General features: G+C 39.4%; 1 protein-coding gene and 1 long non-coding RNA gene across 5 annotated transcripts in view; one reads left to right on the top strand and one right to left on the bottom strand.

Annotated features, from left to right (window-relative positions):
* Positions 1–3,957, bottom strand: part of LOC310746279 — a 32,375-nt gene extending 28,418 nt beyond the window's left edge. The window contains exon 1 of one of the 2 annotated variants that reach the window (XR_014540569.1): positions 2,042–3,957. This is a non-coding gene — a long non-coding RNA (uncharacterized lncRNA). The remainder of the gene's footprint in view (positions 1–2,041) is intronic. The other variant, XR_014540570.1, reaches the window with a different exon arrangement.
* DNAJB6 (DnaJ heat shock protein family (Hsp40) member B6) overlaps positions 1–16,600 on the top strand; it is a 62,571-nt gene that overhangs the window by 2,060 nt on the left and 43,911 nt on the right. For 2 of the 3 annotated variants that reach the window (XM_083580000.1, XM_083580001.1), the window contains exons 2-5: positions 9,449–9,541; positions 11,148–11,257; positions 12,701–12,757; positions 14,552–14,662. In XM_083580000.1, coding sequence (XP_083436126.1) covers positions 9,477–9,541; positions 11,148–11,257; positions 12,701–12,757; positions 14,552–14,662 — 343 coding nt within the window. In that variant the 5' untranslated portion in view covers positions 9,449–9,476. Of the gene's footprint in view, positions 1–9,448; positions 9,542–11,147; positions 11,258–12,700; positions 12,758–14,551; positions 14,663–15,899; positions 16,321–16,600 lie in introns of those variants that run through there. The other variant, XM_083580002.1, reaches the window with a different exon arrangement.

Here is a 16,600-nt window from a genome sequence, read left to right as displayed (position 1 = left end):
TAAGTAGCTAGGGGAAGGATAGTAAAGTGATGATACATTCTAACACTACAATTTTATTTATTCTTTACAAAGCATACATTTTATTACTCATTAAATACCTTTTGTTGTTATTCTGTGAACCACCCTGAGATCTACAGGTGAAGGGGCAGTATACAAATTTAATTAATGTTAATAACACATTAGATTATAAATGGAAATTCATTTTTTTCTACACTGTGTAATTATTCATTTAATCTTAAAGGTCCAAGTAGGAGGACAACACACTATATTTGTCCTAGAGTTCATTTGTATTCCACAGGAATATTATCTTAAAGCTAAATTTTAGAATTTAAAAATGATGGTTAAATGTATATTCCATGGTTGAATTTCCATTGGCAGATTATGATGGCTGGACTTTAGTAATTGTTTTAGGATTAACTAAAAGCCAAATGCTACATTAGTTTGCATTATTTTCCTGTATTTCTATTTTTTTCTTCACTAAGCTAAAGCTTACTCACCTTTTAGTCTATATTTCTGAATAATTTGGTCCTGGGAGTGAACTTAAGAAGCTGTTTAGTGCAAAATCAGGCCATTGGTCCATAACCATCTGTTTCCATATCACTGTTCTCACAGTGGTTGTCCTATGCCTTTTCAAATATTGCTTCTTTGGTCCTTTTTAAATGTGGGTTAAACCACAGAGCCTAGGGCTTGCCGATCAGATGGTCTGCGGTTTGAATCCCCGTGACGGGGTGAGCTCCCCGTTGCTTGGTCCCTGCTCCCGCCAACCTAGCAGTTTGAAAGCACGTCAAAGTGCAAGTAGATAAATAGGTACCGCTCTGGAGGGAAGGTAAACGGCTGTCAGGGAATCAGGAGCAGGAGCACTGGGGAGAGAGGATTGGGAGAGCGAAGGGGAAGAATCCGAGGGCAGCGTAGGGGAGTATGACAGTGGCCCGAGAGATTCCATGAGCTTCTCCAGCGAATCAGAAGATTCCCAGAAGGGGGCGCCGATGGTCAGGGCAAGTGGGGTCCCAGGGGGGACGCACCAGAAACAAGGAGCCAGAGGGGAACCCCAAAGCAGCAGTGGAGGATCGGGACCAGTTTCCCCACCAGAGCGTAGTGGGGGGGAAGAGTCACATGTGTCAGGGGCAGTGTCTCCTCCAGAGAGGGAGTCAGGGCTGACCACGCCTCCAACGGAGGGGAGGTCAGTTGCAGCTAGCCCCCCCGAAGGGGGAAGCAGTGACAGCAGCAGTGAAACGGTCAGGAGGAAAGCTGCTGGCTGGGCGCGCGCGCCAAGTTCAAATGTGCAGGCGCGCGGAACAGCAGGAGACCCGGATGGGGAACCAGCTCCTAAAGCCCGCCGGAGGGAGGGAGAAGGCTCAGGGGAATCAGCGGGAGAAGAGGCTAGAAAGGGTGGAACCCCGGCGGGCAGGCGGACCCAGAGGAGGAAGGAGCAGCGGAGAAGGTGGAGCAAGGCTAGAATCTTAAATTGGTGTCAAGGGGGAGGAGACTCAGACGGAGCATCAGCGGTCTGACACTTGAGACGTGGAGCTGTGCGCTGCGGCTCTGGAAGTGAAACTGAACTTCAATAAAGACTTTTATACTTAACAACGAAGCAGCGTTGGTCCTTTGTGAGCTGGGACCTAGGGTAGCTCTGACAACGGCGTTTCCGTGCGTTGCTCTGGTTCGCCAGAAGCGGCTTAGTCATGCTGGCCACATGGCTGACTCCCTCAGCCAGTAAAGCGAGATGACCCCAGAGTCGGTCATGACTGGACCTAATAGTCAGGGGTACCTTTACCTTACTGAACCATTTATTTGCAAAGCATATAGTTAAGCAGACATCACTATCCCTGCTAGTCAAACCAGACTGAACAAGAGAGAAGTTGGCCTTGTAATAGGATCATTTGCATCCTTAAGGAAGTATTTAGGACAAGAATCATTTAGGAGATAATTAGAAGGTTAAAGCTCAAAGGTCAAGATTAGAAAAAAGGTTGGGTGGAGCATCAGCAGGACATAGGAGTATTCTTAGGGTTTTCAAAAATTCCCAGTAGAGTGCCAGTCTCACCTTTATGCAAGGATTTCAGCATCAGGCTTATCCGATGTAGTGTGCGAAAAGGCTGTTCAGGGAGAGCTTCCCTTGTGATGAGGAAAATTACACAGGAGGCTGCGATGAGACCAAGAGCAAGTATCCTGTTGCCCAGCAACTATTGTCTCAACACACAATCAGTAGAAAGGCTGTTAGCCAAAGAACTCTTTATATTTCAGTTTACCCAGTAAAGTTATATATTCATTCAGACAGAAACAGAGTTGTGGCCATCTTAACTGTACTCATTCCAGTACTGTAGCTGAGTTCAAAATACACTAGACTCTCAAAAACATTTATGACTCTGGTAAAGACCTGGATTAACATAGTGTAAGCACTGCCTTTTAAGTGGAGCTTTAATTGCTTTTCATATTGAGGCCTAGATTATTTTTGAAACCTGGAAATTGTGGAGCAGGATTATAACTTCTTATTTTTTATTGCAAGCCCTCCTGTGCAAAAGAATCACTTTCACTACCCCTCTTTAGCAGAGTATTTGCCGTACAATTTGGATTGTTGGCAGTTTGCTATTTTTTAAAATTAAGTTCATTCAAAGCAACTTATTATAAACTGGAATAGCTAGAAGACCACTTGATCAAAAACTCAATAGAGCCATTATATATTATGAATTTTAGAAACATCTATCCTGCTTCCCCCCCCCCAAAAAAGCAGAACTATATCTTCATAAGAAGAAAAAGCTTTTAAGTTGCATTCCAGATTAAGGCTTCTTCACCTTTCTGATGTCTACTTCATTACAATTTCTGCTCCCCCCCCCCCTTGTCACATGCCACTTCATGTTTAACACCCTTTCTCCGAGGATGGCATCTTTATAAATTAAGCAAGACATATTTAAGCAAAACATCAAAAATATACCTTGCATTATGCTCTACCAAATACTATATTAGTACACCTATGAGGAAGATGCAGGACAGTTTTAACTAGTGCTAGAAACTTGCTTGGTGCAGATGTCTTAATCAGGCATGGCTCTTAACATTCAGTCAGTAATGTTATGGTCCCCAGTTTATATTTATGTGCTGCTGTGAGGTGCAAGATTTTTATTTTATATTTACTTGTGAAACTTTTAGATTGTTGCAAACCATTTAGGCATCTTGACGTATGTAGTCATTAAAATATAACGTGCTTCATGTTGCTTGCAAAGTCATTGTGATTGGAAATTATCTCTGTTCTGCAGATGCCTTAAAAGGTTAACTGAAGTTTCTGTTTCCAATATGTAATTCTGTAATATCAGAAGATTGTTTACTGAAGAGTTTAGATGCAAGATGAATTCAGTTGACACATTTGCATTAATAAGTGACAAAATAATTTGTAAGGTTGTTTCATTTGATGCTCATTAAAAGGGCATCCATGTTGATTAGTTTGTGGAGACATGGTCTATTAATAGTTGAACAGTGTTGATAAAAATAGGATAGCCTTTAATGTCTTTTTTGTAGTGCTGGATATTTTTGTTTTATAAACTCTTAAACATAGAAATAAAAAAGTCCAAACTGAAAATTTATTCAGCCTGACATCATTCTTGCTCTCATTTCTGGTGTGATGATGGTAAGTCACCCAACAACTACAAGTTTCTATTCCAGGCATAGGCAAACTCGGCCCTCCAGATGTTTTGGGACTACAACTCCCATCATCCCTAGCTAACAGGACCAATGGTCAGGGATGATGGGAGTTGTAGTCCCAAAACATCTGGAGGGCTGAGTTTGCCTATGCCTATTCTATTCACTACAAAATGCTGGTACAGTGGTACCTCTACTTATGAACGCGATCTGTTTCAGGGTGCCGTTCGCACCCCAAAAAGTCCGTAAGTAGAGCACCGCTACTGTGTGTTCCTGAAGCCCAATAGAGCGCTTCTGTGCATGCATGCAGATCACTTCTGTGTGCGTGGCGAACCCGAAGTAAACACTTCCAGGTTGGCCGCGTTCATAACCTGAAAAGCCACAACGTGAAGCAAACATAACACAAGGTTTGACTGTATCTGCCATTTATAATCCACTGTGGACGATGGATGTCACCATATATCTGAATTGCCCTTGTTTGCCTTCAGAATACAGTTTTGTTTATTTGCCAAAATCTTTCTAACCCATCCTGTATTGGTTGATCTCAGGGCAGGATAGATCAGTTAAAACAATCCCTAAATACTGACATACCACCCAAGATTCAGAGCTGGAAGTCAAAGAATCAAACTGCAGCAGACCAGTGGTGATTCTCAAAACATTAAAACATGATAATCGTACTCTGCACAAAATGTTAAATGCTGAACACCAGCAGCCAGCATAAGAAGTCTGTATACCAATCCGCCCTCAACACATCCAGTTTCTAACTTTGTGCTGAAATATATCTAGTGTTAGCATCAGCAAGGTGCTCTACAACAAGGGGGACCACAGAAGAAAAAGGATGTCTTTTGCATTTCTACCTAATAGGCCTGTGCAATATATCAATATACTGTTTAAAAAGGATATTTAGAGAAAATTGTGATAACCAGTTTTTTAAAAAGGACCTGGCAATTTATTGTGAATCAAGGATGGTATTAGAAAAGCTGGGGGGGGGAGCCTATACTTTGTCCTGCGCAGCCCTTGCTAACTCCGTCCAAGCTCCTCCTTGCCTCCTGAATATCTAAAAGTGTGACACTGAATTGGTTTTTTTCTTGTTTAGTAATGTAGTTAATTTTTAAGGGAGCATTCTCTCACCTTACCTTTGATATCTCTGCTGCTGATTACTTCTACAGCATTTATTTTAGAGAAAATGTGCTAACTTAAACGTTATTGGTACAGTACTATAACGTAACAGTTGTAACAATATGCTAAAGATAAAAGAACATTTTATCAGTTTTAAAGTTAGACCCATAAGTAGTAGAAGTTGCCATGGCATTACCATGTTCACCTCTACATAGCTCCTGCCTTATTTCAGATATTGTGATAAATCGAAATATTGCAATGTGTAGGTGCTGATATATCGTGATGTTAAAAATCACATATCGCCCAGCCCAACTACTTAATACACAGTTCCCTGAGGCAGGACACAGAGAAGTTCCTTAGACCACATCTTACTTCTGGATTTAATGACTAAATAATATTTTTTAATGGTTGGAATTAATACACTTTAATTAGGGGTACAAAAAGAGGTGCTTGCCACTAACCCCTGCTGTTCCATTTTTATCCAAATGAACTTGGAAAGTTCTTTTAGGTCTCCTGCAATTGCTAGGTATTGAAGGAGATGCACAGTCTTCTATCACTTGCACAGTAGTGAAGAAGGGAAGAAAAAGCAGCATAATGTGCCTTGCTGTTTCTAATTTTATTGAAACATTTGTAAAAATGGGAGAAGACTGCTTTCTTCTCAGACCTTCTCACTGTTAAATGTTGTTTTGCTGGAAAGGCCCCTATTCTCAGTTGGGCTTTTCTGCATATCCAGTTCTTTGCTCCATATGTAGCCTCAGTTCTGGATAATGAAGTTAATCTATAACAATCATGTGTTTTTATTGAGGTTCCTGAACTTTCTTTTCAAGACCTCTTGAATTATTGGAAGCACAAAGCAGATGAAATAATTTACCTGGATTTCCAATAAGGCATGTGGCTAGTGCAGTATTGTCTCGCTTTGTTGGGCCATAAGCTTCAACATGCCAACTTGCCATCAACTGTTATCTATCAGCAGTCATTCATTTGGCTGCTGTAGAGAGAGAGAGGAGGAAAGTAGGATCCATTCCATTTGCTTGCCTGAGAGACTGGTTCTATTTGGTTCCTGTCTCTGAATTGTTTATATTCAATCTGTTTATAAAAACATTGTAACTTTTAAGAGCTGACACATGAGTTTGCTATTTTGCTTCTTTCCTCCATGCTGTTTTCCTTTTGTTCCAAGTTTTTTAGATTAGAAGGCTGCAGGCAGGGACTGTCTAGTTAATCTTACTATTTAAACCAATCTGAGAGTCTTTTTCAGCTGACTAGTCCTCAAGTCCATTGGCAAGTAGAAGGTTTAGAACAGTGTTTCCCAAACCTGGGTCTCTGGTTGTTTCTGGACTACGATTCCCATCATCCCTGACCACTGGTCCTGCTAGCTAGGCATGATGGTTTGTTGTTGTTTAGTCGTTTAGTCGTGTCCAACTCTTCGTGACCCCATGGACCAGAGCACGCCAGGCACTCCTGTCTTCCACTGCCTCCCGCAGTTTGGTCAGACTCAAGTTTGTAGCTTCGAAGACACTATCCAACCATCTCGTCCTCTGTCATCCCCTTCTCCTTGTGCCCTCCATCTTTCCCAACATCAGGGTCTTTTCCAGGGAGTCTTCTCTTCTCATGAGGTGGCCAAAGTATTGGAGCCTCAGCTTCACGATCTGTCCTTCCAGTGAGCACGCAGGGCTGATTTCCTTAAGAATGGATAGGTTTGATGTTCTTGCAGTCCATGGGACTCTCAAGAGTCTCCTCCAGCACCATAATTCAAAAGCATCAATTCTTCGACGATCAGCCTTCTTTATGGTCCAGCTCTCACTTCCATATATCACTACTGGGAAAACCATAGCTTTTACTATACGGACCTTTGTTGGCAAGGTGATGTCTCTACTTTTTAAGATGCTGTCTAGGTTGGTTATTGCTTTCCTCCCAAGAAGCAGGCATCTCTTAATTTCGTGGCTGCTGTCACCATCTGCAGTGATCATGGAGCCCAAGAAAGTAAAATCTCTCACTGCCTCCATTTCTTCTTCTTCTATTTGCCAGGAGGTGATGGGACCAGTGGCCATGATCTTCGTTTTTTTTTTTTTTTTGATGTTGAGCTTCAGACCATATTTTGCACTCTCCTCTTTTACCCTCAATAAAAGGTTCTTTAATTCCTCCTTACTGTCTGCCATCAAGGTTGTGTCATCTGCATATCTGAGGCTGTTGATATTTCTTCCAGCAATCTTAATTCCGGCTAGGGATTCATCCAGCCCAGCCTTGCGCATGATGAATTCTGCATATAAGTTAAATAACCAGGGAGACAATATACAGCCTTGTCGTACTCCTTTCCCAATTTTGAACCAATCAGTTGTTCCATATCCAGTTCTAACTGTAGCTTCTTGTCCCACATAGAGATTTCTCAGGAGACAGATGAGGTGATCAGGCACTCCCATTTCTTTAAGAACTTGCCATAGTTTGCTGTGGTCGACACAGTCAAAGACTTTTGCATAGTCAATGAAGCAGAAGTAGATGTCTTTCTGGAACTCTCTGGCTTTCTCCATAATCCAGCGCATGTTTGCAGTTTGGTCTCTGGTTCCTCTGCCTCTTCTAAATCCAGCTTGCACTTCTGGGAGTTCTCGGTCCACCTACTGCTTGAGCCTTCCTTGTAGAATTTTAAGCATAACCTTGCTAGCGTGTGAAATGAGTGCAATTGTGCAGTAGTTGGAGCATTCTTTAGCACTGCCCTTCTTTGGGATTGGGATGTAGACTGATCTTCTCCAATCCTCTGACCACTGCTGAGTTTTCCAAACTTGCTGGCATATTGAGTGTAGCACCTTAACAGCATCATCTTTTAAAATTTTAAATAGTTCAGCTGGAATACCATCACTTCCACTGGCCTTGTTATTTGCAGTGCTTTCTAAGGCCCATTTGACTTCACTCTCCAGGATGTCTGGCTCAAGGTCAGCAACCCCGCTACCTGGGGTGTACGAGGCATCCATTCCTTGCCGAAAATCTATATTGTTAACTTATAATTCATGAAAATTGTGACCAGTTGCTTGCCCTGCTGTGTAACAAGCTAGTCCCTGAATAAGTTGACATATATTTTTCTGGGTTTTGCTTTCTTGATGGATTTTTCTGAATTTGATAGCTTCCCCTTGCCGAAAATCTATACTGTTAACTTATAATTCATGAAAATTGTGGCCAGTTGTTCACCCTGCTGTGTAACAAGCTAGTCCCTGAATAAGTTGACATATATTTTTCTGGGTTTTGCTTCCTTGATGGATTTTTCTGAAGATGCATTTTCCAGCATTGCCTGCATTGATACTAGTTTATGTAACAAATGCACATACTGGCTGGTACCAACAATATAATTAGAGTGACTTTTGGAATTTGTTTCATGAATACCAGTAAAGCATGTAAGGTGGAGCAGCTTTACACATTGTTTAAAAGTGTTTATACATATATTTATTTATTCATTTTGTATTCACACGTCAAGTTTGCAGGTGTAAATATCTGCTTATTGTTTTATTTTTTTGCTACAACTCTTGATTAGCTTGTTCAGTAGCGATATGTTCTGCACGCAATGTGTGGTGGGGCACTGAAATCTGCTTTCAGTTTTCCTTTTGCATTATAGTTGGGCTTGTAAGATTATGACTTGCCAGAGCAAAACACATTAACCATTAGTCATATGAAGCCTATACTCTTAATTTAATGAGGGCTAGAAATTAATCATTAAGTATTTGTAGAGCCATAGTCAAAGGAAATCCAGGTTCTATTTACTGCATAATGGTGAGGATATAATTTTCAGCACATTTTGCTGGCGCATACTGAAAGGATATCCCTTATCAGGCTGATAAATGCTGAAATGGATTTTCTTTTGCTTGCTGTTCATTCCTTTCCCCCCTGCATTGCCATTCTGTTCTTACTTGTAATTTGTAATCTTACTTACATTTCTTATGGTTAGCTTGTCCGGTATATTCTGTACAGGTATTGGTTTAAAAGCACTTGATACTTGATATTCAGAAACTTCCTGGCTCCTTTCTAATCCAGGCTTTGATCTGAGTTTGGTACTGAAACAGGCTTGGTTGCCCTGGTGGATAACTTATGCCAGGAACAAGTATGCAGTTCTTTTGGTCCTTTTGGACTTATCTGCAGCATTTGATACCATTAACTATGGTATGTTTCAGCTGTCTTACATTGGTGGTGAGGCCCAGGGTATCCAGTTCTCTATATCTCTTGAATCCATTCTATCATTGCTTTCTTCCCCAGGTGAGGCTATCAACTTTTTGGCCCATCGAGTGCATTTTGAATTTTAGAAAGTGCTGTGGGTGCCAGTCAAAAAATGGCTGCTTTGGGAGGCATGGCTTTGGCCCAGCCTACATCTGTGCCTCCCCTGTGACAGTACTTTCCATTGAGGGCATTAGGCACTTGGGTTAATAAAGTTTATCCATGTGCCTTTAGGAAATGGTGCAATGGAAACTTTTCTAATGGATATGGATGAAAGGGGCCCTTCTGTTTTTCTCCTACAGCTCTCTGACTGAAGGGAGAAGGGTTCATTGAAATAGGGTTTGGAAGAAACTCTGGTAGATACAGGAGAAATGAATGCATGCATGTCCAGTTCAGCTATTGTTAAACTGAAATCTATGATTAAAGCAGACTCATTTCTATCATGCAGCTTGTCTTTTCAATCAAAATTTCCAGTGTTAATATTTGTTAAAACCTTGTTTTCTCCCCCAAGGACTATTGTTATCAAAGCAATATAAAACATGGTGGATTATTATGAAGTTCTAGGAGTGCACAGACATGCCTCACAAGAAGACATAAAAAAAGCGTAAGTACCAATCTTTAAAACTGTAGGTAAGCTGCAAATATGTTTTGAATTTCTTTGAATGTAATGTCTCCTCCACATTTTGAGTGGGTAACATGGTCTCATACATCAAGTTACTGTGTTCATTGCTTGTGATCACTGGAATTATTTACTGTATCAGATGATGTTCTGTACCAGACAACTGTCTTGAGAATCGTTAAGTCATGAGAAGAATTATTGAATATGCTCTTCTAGCAATTTTTGGGCTATATCCAAGCCTAGTTTGCTCTCGGACTCAATGCATTTTTTTTTCTCCCCTTACATCCTGATTTCAGAAGAATTTGCTTTTAGCTAACACAATTCTCATTTTGTCTAGACTGGGAATTTGTGGGTAACATTGACTATGGTTACTTTAAACAAGCCAACTTCATAAAGGATGATTTGAAGTTGACTTACTTTGATACTAACATTATTTAATCACAATTCCTAGGTGAGAAGCTTTTGCTTTGTCCTCCCTCAACTTAAAGAGAAGGAACAGGTGTATGTGAACTGGGGAAAAGGCTAGGCTCCTTCATATAGCATTAAATCATGATTTTGCTTTCAATACAATACAGCCTTTCAATTCAATACAGGCTCCCGAACGCCTTGGGAGTTGGAACATTTCGGTTTCTGAACGATCGAAAACTGGAAATGAGTGTTCCGGTTTTCTAATGTTTTTTTGGAAGCCGAACGTATGGCGCGGCTTCTGCTATTGTTTCCAGTGTGCCAACGCCATGGGGAACCAATCAGAAGCCGTGCCTTGGTTTCTGAACTTTTCAGAAGTCAAACGGACTTCTGGAACTGATTTGGAGCTTTGGAGGATCTTGAGAATGCTGCTGGCTGCTTCTCTTTTCTCTATTTAGTATTACACGCCGTTTGCTAAGATAACTGAATTGACAACTATTAATAGTATTTGCCAGTATCATGTACTATAGTTTGGAGGGCAGGAGCCTATCATTGTTCGTCAATTTTAATATCATAGCAATCTATAGTTAGTGACAATTGGGAAATGGAGAGGGTTATTAAAAGTTTAAAAGTATCTTAACTCTTGCAAACCTGAAAGCTTATCAACTTACACTGTATTATATTATGTTACTATATCGCTGCCTTCAAATAATTCATATTGGGAAGTTACATATCATTTTATTAAAATCTCCTGTAACCAGTAAGCATCTCTGAGTCCAGTGCTGCAGTAGGAGAAGGGAATTCCCTCTGTGTGTGCTACAGTGGATTACACCCACTGCGTTTAAAGTATGTGTTTGCTGACACATTACATGTTTGCCTGGTGCCTTCTTTATGCACCTTTAGGCGCCAGTCAAAAACGTTCCTCTTTAACCAGGCTTTTGATTGATTGGCATCCTATGCCCTTTTAAAATGTGTTGGGGGGGGAGTTACTGGGTTGTTTTTGTTTTTATTTTGATTATGTATTTTCTGCTTTTATATTCTGATTTTATCCTGTGAACATCATTGAGACCTGCGAGTACTGTATACAACTACTACTACTATAACTTAGCCAATTGAATTAATAAATTTTCCCTCTCATTTTGTATTTGAATAAAATCAGCTTACACAACTTCTCCTTTTATTTCAGGTACCGCAAACTGGCATTAAAGTGGCACCCTGACAAGAATCCAGATAACAAAGAAGAAGCTGAAAGGCAATTTAAGCAAGTAGCTGAGGCTTATGAAGTTCTGTCCGATGGTGAGTATTAGATGAATTTAAAACGTCTTTTTTACCTTCTAAATCTGACTGCAAATTTGGCTCAAGCCAGTTCCTTAACTTTGCAGTTTGGGAAGTTAAACTTATTTTTAGAATTGATCGCCATCAAAATAAGTCTGTGCTGGAATTTTACAGCTTACCTTCCCAGTTGGGATGAGACCATACTACTTGCCAAAGCAAAAGCTGCTGCTAATCTGAGCTAGCAGTGAAACATGTTACACAACTTTTATTTCTTGCCAAAGAACTGGCTGTGGCTGTCTGTGCTGTTTGTTGCAGATGAGGTTTTTCCCCCACAAGGAATGCTCTCAACTATTTTTTTTTAAAGGAGGGACAACAAGGGTTTGTGTTCTGTGTACTCTTATCTGTTAGTATATTGAGTGGGATTATATTATTAACTATAGAACAAAGTTTATATTGGACATAAGTTGGTCACACTATTTAACAAAAGCAAACACCAAGGGTTAGCATTCATTCTGTATCATGGATAAAACTGCTTTGTTCTCTGCAAAATATGTTTTATATTTAGGGAAATGTCTGGACTCAATAACTGGATCCTCTCATAGTGTAGCATACTAGCTTTTGATTTGCGAGATTAATAAGCCATCAACTTTATTAGCGATAATAAGATTATGGCACTCTCTCCCCACAGAGGAATACTGCAAGTTTTTAATGGGTTTTTAAAGTCTACTTATTTTGAATTGCCTTGTTAAATTGACCTTTTTAATGCTTCAGGTTTCAAATAATTAAACTGTTTTGAAACCATTTTAATATTACTAGTTTTTTTATTTTATGCTTTTTATTTTTAAATAATTGACATATCTGGGTTTTTTTGAGCTTTTCTATACTGATGAATTTTCTTACATGGTTATGTTTTAAAAGGACAGCCTATTAATGCTGCTGTTGATTCCAGTAGTGTTTGGTTTGAGAGATGCATCCAAGTTATATCAAACAGATTTTTTTTATTTGAAAATTTCCTGATATTTCTGGATTGTATTTTTCTGCAACACATGTTTTTAAGTTGTATGGTTAATTTATAGATTTTGAAGGCATTTAGTTGCAATTTGCAGGAAAGAAGAATACTTTTTGCTTCATGACTGAATAATAGATACGAGGGGGGGGGGTCAAAGGGCCTTGTCAGTTAGCAACTTGAACACCATTAAAAATTCATACTAAGTAATGAATATGCCTCTGCTTTTTATTTTATTTGGATGATTACTGTTACATATAGCTGCGTCAAAATAATGTAACTAGTTTTATATGCATAGCTTACATATTAAGGCCCATTTTATTACACATTTTGATCCTTTTGTTATAATGATTTAAAATAGAATGTATTCTTAATATATAACCTTAATATATTTTTCCATGTTTCATTACTTTCATATCAAAGTAATCTATTTCTTATCTATTCTCTGTTCTTCATAGCTAAAAAACGTGATATCTATGACAAATATGGAAAAGAAGGCTTAAATGGAGGAGGAGGTACGTAGGGATTTAATGCTTTCTCCTATTTTAATGCTATGAATAACTTTTTAGCTAAAGATGTTTCTGCAATGCTAATACAAACAGGTTAATTTGGAGATCCAGTGAATGCCACCAGTGCCTACCATACTGAATTCTGGCAAATGTACTAACACTCATTGGATCCCCTAGTCAACATTCAGATTTGTTCAGCAACAACACAATGGAACGGGGAGTGTAAACCACAGAATCAAGATTGTAACTGGAATGAATCACCCACTATATTGTTGTACAAAGTTTAATGGAATGTTGCTGTGGAAAAATTGATGGGAAATAAAGTAAGTTGCATGAGATAAAATATGTGAAAATCAAACAACTTATATATGATGAAATCTAACCCAACAGAGGAATTTGATTTAATTTGCATTAACTAATGAATGGGATGAACTCATAAGTAGCATGAGACTCTTAATCTCAAGTCGTCAGTTAAAGCATTGCAGGGGGTTGGACTGGATGACCACGTGGTCCTTTCCAACTCTACAATTCTGTGGTTACGAAAAGTGATCAATATGAGTAGGTAATATGCTCTTCTCATAACTCCCTGCAGCCCATCTGGATGTGAAATAGTTCTAAGTTCCACAGCATATTTGCCAACCTGAGCTCCTTTGATAGGAAGAGCCAGATGATAGATAGATAGATAGATAATTAGATCAATAAAATTCTCAGTTACCAATCTAAGGCAGAAGGCCTTTGTGGTCTTCAGCTGGGTGAAGAACTAAGAACTAACTAAAAAAAATTAGAAGGAATATACATTTTATATTGATCAGGAACTGAACAATGGGGCGGGCTTTCCCATTTATTTTATTGTTCGGTGTGGTCAGACCTACTTAAAACGCAAGCTATGAATTTACCATAATCTGGGAAGGGTGAAGAGAGTAACTGGGAGCCCTGCTTCATCAGTGGTTTTCCACGCAAGGCAGTCTGGCACATTCAAGTACTGGCCTGTCAAAATACTTGGCACCCTTTTCTTTGGCTTCATAGCTGTTTGCTGTGATTCTTATCATGATGCCAGAGACACAGTAAATTTAACTTAAAGCAGCAAATGTTTGCACAAAGGCCAAGCAGCTTGCACAAAAATGACACGACATTCTGTCACCCATCTTAATGTGTCATGACTGCTGTACATTGTGCGGATTGCTGGGTATGCAGGTCTAGTAAAGCCCAGATGAACAGTATGAGCCCACAGTGTTGTAATTACTGTGGAGTATGACGGTGGAGATCGAGCTTCAAATCACTACTCAGCTGGAAGTTCACTGAGTGACCTTGGCTTGCTACCCCTTAGTTTAGTTAAGGGTGAGCTTGATGATAATAAGGAAGAACTATATATGCTTCCATTGAGGAAATAGGTTGAAAATGTAAGAAATGACATGCTAATGAATTTGTCATTGCTAATTCACACAGTGACTCAGACTTTGCGGAAAATCTTTGTCATAACGTTTAAAAAAGAATATTCTAGTCCTCATAACACAACTTTAAATACCTTAGAAATGAGCTCAGTTTATAGTCCAAAATGTGTGTTGAGGATATGGGGAGCTTTAAAGCATGGATTTCCTGATCTGGGAATCTTTGGTTGCAGTTCTTATGATTGTAGTAAAATTGTCAATATGCCTCAAGAAAAATAGTAAGTTTGACAGGTTTGTCATACTGAACCATTACTGAGAACAGTATAAATGAAAATAAGTTGCAAATGTTAAGAGATTTAGTGTGTTAGGATCCTGAAGAACTGCTGTGATATTGAGTGCTCTCTTGTTGCAGGTGGAACTCATTTTGACAGTCCATTTGAATATGGTTTTACATTCCGGAATCCGGAAGATGTCTTCAGGGAATTCTTTGGTGGAAGAGACCCATTCTCATTTGATTTCTTTGGTGAGTATACAACATTGACATTTTTGGAAATATGGATATGCAAAATGTTGAAACGCATATGTTGGTAATAAATATGCTGCATTTTTTTCATGTATGGATCCCAATAAGGGTGTGGTAATAAAATCTGCACCTTTTATACTTACTGCTGGTGTTGACAAAAGGATAGCTTTAGTATACACAGAGTCTGACTTTGTACCTTTAATTGGATATTTCAGGGCTACTGTGAATAGGCAACAGTCTGCATGGAAAACCATAGGAGGGGAGAGTGTCACTGTGTGCAGAGCCTTCTTGTGGGTCTCCCATAGGCATTTGGTTGGCCACGGCCTAATCCAGCAAGGTTTTATTATGTTACGTTCTTATTGGTAGCACTGCAGCTACAGCAGTGATTTGCTTTCAAGCTTTCCCCTTTGAAATTGACTTACTTATTCGTATACATTCTGAGGTCTTATGGAGCTAGTTACCTCTGCTGTAAACCCGCCTGAACCCTTTTATTTCTTTTGTCTTGAGGTGACATGGGTAGTAGTAAATAGGATTCTGTATAGCTAAATTTATATATTGCGTTCTAAATATTGTGGGGCGGGGGGGCAGGCTTGTTGTAAACACTGCTTGGTGATGGTGGATTCTTTGAAAAGTGCAAGACGGGTTAATGCAATCTAGCTGGCACCCCTGCTTGGGTAGAGTGTGCTTTGATGGTATGGGAAAGTGTATGGAAAATTGGCTAGCAAGGTGCTTCTGAACGAGCTGGCCACTTTTTCTCTGAGACGGCACCTTAATGACCAGCTAGAATACGCATGTGGTAGAAGTGTCTGAATCATAGGCATGACAGAGTTAAAATTGCATTCCTTGTAAGCAGGTCATATTTAATGTCTTTAGCGTTATTCCAAAAAAATAGAGTGGGTAACTTCTGTATCTTTACTAGCAAGTGACAGAAATCAGCTTGAATAAAGCTCTTAAACTGCTACCTTCATTGAGATCCACCAGTGTGACAATTGATCACTGAACTATAGTATATAATTTATCATTCATTGGTCAGCTAGGGTAGTTCAGTCGTCAGAGCATGAGACTCTTGGTCTATGAAAAGAGTTTCAGTTGTCAAAGCTTAGTATTACATAACTGTTTAAAGTTATGAGGCTTCACATGTAAAAGTTCATTTAATTCATAAATTAAGGTATTGCAACTCAAAATATTGAATAACAAATTAATGAATTGACTTAACTGCAATTGGTACTTTTTGTAGATACCTACTCAATGATTATCACTTGGCTGCCAGAGGAGTCTAATGAAGGATCAGAAGAAAGGTCTATAGAGGAGCTGGAGGATGAGTGTAGTTATGAGTCAATAGAAGTGGCAGAGGAGCTGGAGGAAGTGCTAGAGGAAGAGCTTTATGAAGAATATTGTGAAGATTTTATTGAGGTCTTTGAAGAATATGATGAAGGATCTATTGAGTTGGAAGAACTACTAGTGGAGGAGGAGGACTCTGAAGGAGTAGCAGAAGAGTCATTTGAGGAGGAAGTGAGTTTAGTGTCAGAAGAGTGGACAGAAGAGCCTAGCAGTATAGCCTTGGAGGAGCTGGAAGAAGAAATAAGTATAGGATCAGAGTTGGAGGAATTCTACTGACAGGAAACATTAAAATTAATAAATTATTTATCTAAAATGTCTCTTTACTTATCTGAGGGTGCTTAGTTGTGGAGTACAAAGTAATTTAGTAATAGTTTGGTTTGAATACAATACGATACTTCAAGCTCTTACAAGGTTTGGGAATGCTCAGAATATTTAGCAGATCCTGAATGCTTGCTTTTATGTAGATGGCTTTGTACATTATATAGGCTTATGGTGCCTATTATAGCCCTTTGCCCCTCCCAATTTCATTTTTGAAATTGAGTTCTGCCTTTTTTTTGTAACCATGGAGGTGTTTAGCTAGGGTTTTTTTTAAAGTTG

The sequence above is a fragment of the Podarcis filfolensis genome (assembly GCF_964270895.1).
Source record: "Podarcis filfolensis genome assembly, chromosome: 12".
NCBI lineage: Eukaryota > Metazoa > Chordata > Lepidosauria > Squamata > Lacertidae > Podarcis > Podarcis filfolensis.
Note: the sequence above shows the minus strand (reverse complement) of the source record. Positions and strands in the feature narration are given on the sequence as shown.